General features: G+C 40.6%; 1 protein-coding gene across 1 annotated transcript in view; it reads right to left on the bottom strand.

Annotated features, from left to right (window-relative positions):
* Positions 1 to 86: 86 nt before the first annotated feature.
* The window catches only part of jph1a (junctophilin 1a), a 32,383-nt gene continuing 25,196 nt past the window's right edge, over positions 87 to 7,273 (bottom strand). The window contains exons 5-7 of the mRNA XM_035674739.1: positions 1,907 to 2,640; positions 1,158 to 1,254; positions 87 to 970 (exon numbers count right to left, since the gene is read on the bottom strand). Coding sequence (XP_035530632.1) covers positions 1,174 to 1,254; positions 1,907 to 2,640 — 815 coding nt within the window. The 3' untranslated portion in view covers positions 87 to 970; positions 1,158 to 1,173. The remainder of the gene's footprint in view (positions 971 to 1,157; positions 1,255 to 1,906; positions 2,641 to 7,273) is intronic.

Here is a 7,273-nt window from a genome sequence, read left to right as displayed (position 1 = left end):
CCCCCCCCCCCCTTTTTTGGCAAAATATACTATAAGCTTTCCTTTGAAAAAATAAAACATATTGCACGTTCAGTAACATGAATGTGTAATGTCAAATTACAACTGAGTAAAATTTCAAAATAAAAGGGAAAACAAATCGATTTACTCATTTTGAGAAATTTTCCTTTTCAACTACAAGCATATGACTGCAGGTAACCAACATTCAGAGAACAACAATGAACAAAAAAAGCTACAATAAAACAAACAAAAACAAAATGTTAAAACTGTACCATGCACGGGGAGTGTTTCAAAGCAGTGTATCCTAGGTTACAATGGATGGAGCTTGAGAAAGCTGCTGTGGTGATTGGGTAAACAGAGTAAGACTGGCTAGTGACCGTGCTAGCACTGACTGCTGGCAACGGCCGTGCCCAGTTTCCTGTTGCAAGTGTGGTGTGAACCCCAGAAAACGCTCCATACACCCGAGCACGCTCCCGCTGCGACTGTCCCCCCTGGCCGCTGGGCTCACATCTCCCCATCAAAACGTCAGATGGCAAAATAGAAAGGCAGCTGTTTGCTCCCATCATCTAAAAGTGCATCTCCACACTCTTCCAGCAAAGTCCGTCAGCCCACCGCTATCTCTGCCAAGGCAGTGGGAGTGGGCTATAGAGACCAGTGCTTGGATCAGCACACGTGTGGGTTTCAATTACTTCTTTTTTCAGACTGTGTATGTTTGGTTGCATTTTTAAACTTTTTTTTTTATCTCACTAGACACAACATTTCACCTCAGCTTTTAGAGAAGCCAAAGGAGTGCTAATTCACGGGGCTGGCCCTAAAGAAGGCCCATGACAGGATGGTGGTAGTGATGCCTTCCTCCTGATTCTCTTCGGTGTCATGTTGATTCCTAAACACCTACGGCCACCCCCGTGTCTCACTGGCGCCATTTTCATTTTTCAAGGCCGCCGATGCAACTGTACCGGTTGCCATGGTTTCACTGCAACATAAAACAGTGTGTTTGGATTTAATTGGCTGCTTGTCACATTTCAGACACACATTGCGGCACCCAGGACACACAAGACATGAATAGAAGTGCAGATTTATCTTTCGAAATACACAAATTCATCTGCTCCTTAGTCATTTTTGTTGATGATAAAGGTTTCTAGGGAAATAAGTGAACTTACCTGAGAAACAGCATCATCATGTCAGAAAATGGACAAATATAATTGCAAGGCCAATATTCAACAGCATTACCATAGCAACAAGGATTGAGTTAGGACCCTGCAAAAAATGACATTATGATAAAGATCAGATATCACATAATAATCTGTACAACAATCAAATGATCTGTACTGAAACTTCACTAAGCAAGTTTGCTAAGAACCATTTGAATAGAAATAGAAAGTATTAAAGGAATATCTCTACATTTTGGGAAAAATGCTTATTCACTTTCTTGCCAAAAAGTTCAAGTACTTGTAATTGTTACCACTCTCATGTTTGTATGGTAGATGAAGCTGCAGCCAGCAGCCGGTTAGCTTAGCTTAGCACAAAAACTGGAAACGGAGAAACAGCTAAGGTAACAAAATATGCCTAATATGACTAAATAAATAAGATATATCACGTTTGCAACTGAGTTGCCTGGCAACAAGCGGACACTCCAGGATGTTACTGGTCCATGCCAAGAAATGTAAGAAGAAGAATGTAAAATGCAGCTTGTTGTGTTTACAATTCACATTATGTATGGATTAAACAAACAAGATATAGTTCATATATAGTATAGTAGTAGATATAGTTAGCTTCAGAGGTGCTGATAGGCAGACACTGTTACCTTTGGACAGAGCCAGGCTAGCTGTTTGCCCCTGACATTTCCCAAAATGTCTATTATAACTATTCCTTCAAAAAACACTTTTCCCTTCCTAACACTGGCACTTACTGTTTCTTCCATGCTTTCTGCAATCTCCATACTGGCTTTCTTTGTGTCTGCGAGGCTCTTTGGCTTTAGGGAATCCTGCTTCCTGAGTTTCTGGTCGCTCTTGCTCTCCCGTATGGAGGCTGGCTTAGGAGTGGGGGTACTATAGGATTTAGGGGGTTGTGGGGGCATACGTGCCAGGGCCAGGGCACTGGGCTCTTCTTCTACATCCTCCTCAGGGTCCGGGGGTGGAGGGGCCCTTGTAGGGGCCTTGACATAGTAACTGTGGTACTCGGTATGGAGTTCGCCATTGACTGGAACTGCAGGTGGCTGTGGAGGAGGAGCAGATGCTTCCGTAGACTGCTGAATCTTAGCGGGTTTAGGTGGAGCCTCAGCATGCACATGAGAACCTTTAGGGCCATCAGTGACGGGCGGCCTCTCCTCTTTACTCAGCTTTCTATTAGACCGCTCATCCTTGCTGCTCTTATGACTTGACTTCTCTTCTTTGCTTGTCTTGCGGGAAGGCTTTTCTTCTTTGCTGGTTTTGCGGCTGGTGCTGTTGGCGAGTTGACCTTTCTTCTTACTGGAGTGAGGTGAAGGGGGAGACGTGGCTACAGGGCTGGTTGCAGGGGAGTGGGGGGGAGTGGTACCTTTGCGGTAAAAGTGGGGAGAATCTTTTGGGGACCTGTCCTTCTTTTCAACAGGGACCTCTTTAATCTCCACAGGCTCCTTTAACTGTTGCTTTATGTAGTCAGGTCCTGTAGAGGTGAGAGAGGGGACACACATTAACATGATTAATAATATTACATTCAAGTATGGAGCAAGGAGATATGCCATTATAAAATATTTTTCATTGTGCAACTGATGTAATATTTTTTGTAGGGATTAAAACAACAACATATAAAGTTTGTGTTAAGCTAACCGGCTAAAATCTATTTTCTCGTCTAACTCTCAGCAAGAACACGAATAAGCATTTTTCCTCTAAAGATTTTTGGAAATATTTTCAAAATTGTGATTTGTGTAGCCAGGCATTCTATATCACATATATTAAGAGTACAACATAAAGGCCCACCAACATTCAAATGCCCCATTACCTGAGGTTCAGACATCGTTCAATGACCAGATTAGGAGAACAGATCTCTCTTAATTTGCTATCCATCATGTCTGAGTTCCACCGTGAGCTAGATTTAAACCAGGGCTGGCCCTAAGCATAGCTGAACTTTCAAATAAAATATTCATGAATCAACATTATGTATGCAATCATTCTGCAAAGACTGAGGCAGACAGGGGAAAATAGACTGATTAATGCAGGGTCACAAACACCATTTCACAAAGGAAGCCTCCTCTGCAGGCTCATCTTTATGATCAGTCATTCTCTTTTATCATTATGTTGTTTTCCTGGAAAGGCCCTTGTCACACAATTCTCAGTCTCCAACCAACACGGCTGTACAGATAAAGAGAGTCGACCTTAAGTTGTTTAGTTTTGTTAAGTTCTTTTTTTCTCTGGGAAACACACTGTTGGCTACTTCCTTTCTCTCCATCAGGAGTTTATGGACTAAGGTCCTGGGTTAGTAGACACAGACTTTAATGATACCACTCCAACTAAATGTGAATTCTTCTTTTAAAAACACATCTTTTGAATTTTCATTATGGACATTACGTCCTGTAATGTGTTAACAATAGGGCCTGAATCTGAATGTAAATGCCTTTTTGCATGTGAGAAAAATTACACTTTATCTGTCCCTTTGTTCTGTACTGAATTAATATGTATTAGAGACATCAGGCTCTTTGTTTGCCTGTTTTGTTTCACTTCGCCTAAATCAGACGGTGTCAGAGTGACTAACACAGGGACAATGCTGCTTTGTTTGAGGTAAATCAGATGGCATGAGCAGAGAAGGATCCTCCACATCCCATATAGCCAATTTGAAATAGAGAAAAATAAATCTAGAAAATAGAATCTATTTTACATGTATGTTTAGAAGGCAGGATTTCACAGACAGATTACTGATCTTTAACTCTAAACTGTTTCGCTTGTTTTTTACTCCTATTCACCCCCAGCAGATACTTTACACTCGTCAGTGTACAATGACGTGATACTAATGTTCACATGGGTGAGTTCAGTACTGACTGAGTTGAAAAATGGGTTGATCTCAGTGATCAATCAAAAGGATTTACGAGACGCCTCATATGCATGCCACCTATTAAGTTTATGCACTGTAATTGAATAAAAGAATTCATATTGATTTAGACACTTAACACCTCTAGGAACAATTGCACAAACCTCAAATCCTGAAAGGAACAAGTGTATCCAATCCCATATCAGCCTAAATGGCCTTATCGCCAAATCTTTTGGGCCTCAGTACTCATAAGCCTGAAGTATTTTTCAGCTGCATGGCATTCTTAATTTGTTTCATAACCGCCACAACCAATAAGACCCACTACAAAGAGACGGGGGGACATTTGAACATCTGCGGGGCTTAATATATCTGCCGAGCTTAATTTCACACCATAACTCAATAAGAGTTAGGACTTCGTAGGCAAGCAGTTTCACTCTGTTTGGGGACAGATTCCTGCGAGGGGTTCCAGGCATTTTCTGAATGGTTCTGGGCACCAAAATGACCCCCAGCCTCACACAGTCACACACTGCACTACCTTGCTGAAGCCTTGCTAAATTCCAAAATATGCTGAATATGAACATGCTTTTTCAACACTAGAAACAAGTCAGGAAAGTAAACTCCTTTCCTCAACTGTCCCACCATTAACAACCATTGTCCCAAATGTAAGTTCCTTTTTTTCATTCTACATAATGAATATAGTTGAATAACTATGAGTAACTCATATTCACTTTATTGACTCTCTGGTCCACCATGGTAGAAGACCAATAAACTATTTAAATATTTACAAGCTCAAATGAACTATGTACATATAAGCTATAAAACTATTTATGTATTTACAAGTTATAGGAACACCATAATCCAGAGATCGGGAGAGAAAGAATGAGGGAAGGTCAAACGTGCCCCACATGCCACACCGACTGACAGCCTGCACATGGCGCAAGAGGAGAGGGGGAGACCCCTGCTCTGTTGGCAGAAGAGCTGTGGACTGCGAGTACTCTGAGCAGCATACATTGGAATGATATATTTATATATTTATACTTATATATATCATATGTTTGAATACATGTCTCGTCTTTTTCCTGATGGTCTGAATAAGTGGCTAAATTTGGATTTAAAAAAAAAATGAAGTCGCTAAGAGGGCCAGGTTCTATTTTATTTCCCCCCGGGACAATGGGACATCCTTAATTTTGAGCTGACTAGATCGCTGTAAAAGAATCTTTTTGGAATTTTACTTTGATTAATCTCATAATCGGATAATTTAGTAGATATTTTAGCTTGTGTAGACCTTGTAATGAGTGAGTGAAGATCTATTAGACATACTCTTCGAAGGAATCCTGCCAGGTCAGCTGGAACATGTACTGGGACTCAATTACCCAAATGGCCGCGGTGTTTCTTTCATCTGAACATTGATCAGCTGGGCTGAGACTGCAACCCACCAAAGAGGGTCATTGAAATAGGCCTTGGTATTCGTCATGACCTAAACTAAAATACTCATATAAAACCCAAATAAGCACAAATAAAGATATGAATGACATAATTTAGAGGATTTTCCTCACATGTATTGTGTGCATACAAAGATTTCTATTCTTTCTAAGAAATGCTTAACTGTTGTATGTACTGTGTCTTTCGCTTGTAGCCTCATCACTGTGTCTTTGAGGTTATTAGAATACAAGCTTTTGTTTAAGCTGCGGTTGCCAGTTCTGTTCATGTTAATCCACAGCACATTTTCTGCTCCAGTGCTCTCTTAGCAAAACACACGCGCTGATACACACACCCACACGATCATATACTCACACAAAACACAACGGATTGGCTGTTTAAGACCCAGCCTAACCCCTACTGACCTTAATATGAGATGAACTGCAGTAGCAAGAGGGGAGCTTCACTATGTGCGTGCATGCATGGATATGTGTTTAGAGGGGAAGGAGTTCATACTGTGCTCTTATCACATCTGTTGCCACTGCGCATCATTCTGTGTTCAACGGAAGATTCAAAAGGGGACAGTAGCTTGTAATCTACTGTTATAAACCGCAAAGTTGAAAGGCCATCAAACAACTGTGGCCTGAAAAGAAATATCTATTTTCACCATTTAAATCTTGTTTTTCATGAAGCGCTGACAATCAAACACTGACTCAAGGCTATTATTGATATATGAATGATGACAGGTCTTGGTTGCTGTCTTGCCTTTACATCCTTCTCAACAGGGAGAGAAATATACATTTCCTAAGGCAAACAGTTGTTAAGTGTTTTATTGTGTCTATATTTCAAATGTAATAACATGTCTTCCAAGTATTAATCTGTTCTGTGGGTTGTGATCGCAGCATGTTCTCCACACTGTTATATTTACCATTTATGACTCAATTTGTAGCGTTTTAGATTTTCTCTTTCTTCCTCCTACTCACACTGGCAGATGGGCAGGGGGAGCTGTCATTGTTTGGCCAGATTACTTCCACTACTGTTACATAGACACACACACACACACACACACACACACACACACATGCACGCTTACATTTGTATTCATACAAACACATGCAAATAAAACATACCCCATTGTCTGTGGCTACTGGTTGAGTGTAATCTCTGTCTTCCGGTGCTTTGTTTTTAAGTGGCTGCATGCAAAGAAGAACATGGACGGCCTCATGTTCACATGAACTGACATGTGATTAATAGAGATATGGAGGCATGCTGGAAGACGCTGCTTGAAAAGAGTCAAATCCAGACAAGGAAACGGCAGCAAACACCAGAGACCTTTTTCCAAACACACAGTTAAAGGTGCATTGTGTAACATTTAGGATATATTGACAGAAATGTAATATAATAATCATAGGTATGTGTATAATCACTTGAAAATAAGATTTTTTGTGTTTTTGTTTCCTTAGAATGACCTGCTTTTATGTACAGACACCAAGGGTCGCCTTCCATGGAGGCTGCCATGTTGAACCGTCATGTTTCTATAGTAGCCATAACAGACAAGCCAAATACTGGCTTTAGATTTTCATGTGTTTTGTGACCACTATAGTTTCTCCTATACACACTTGGAAAGGAAGGATGAAGCAAGGGAATTATAATCTGCAACTATACTGCTAGATGCCAATAAATCCGACACACCAGACCTTTGGCATGACGATTTAACAGATTTGAATACATCTGCATATTTAGTTAGAATTTTTAAAACAAATGTTTGTCATGTTTCTTGGAAGTTTGCCTTTCATACAACTCTGATTTACAGAGACAGTCCAAAAAGTTAGATTCAGCCTGCTTTCACAAGTCC

This window comes from Morone saxatilis, unplaced genomic scaffold (genome assembly GCF_004916995.1).
Source record: "Morone saxatilis isolate NCDOM2014 unplaced genomic scaffold, NCSU_SB_2.0 Contig0, whole genome shotgun sequence".
Taxonomy (NCBI): domain Eukaryota; kingdom Metazoa; phylum Chordata; class Actinopteri; family Moronidae; genus Morone; species Morone saxatilis.
This window is presented reverse-complemented; position numbering and strand designations above follow the sequence as displayed.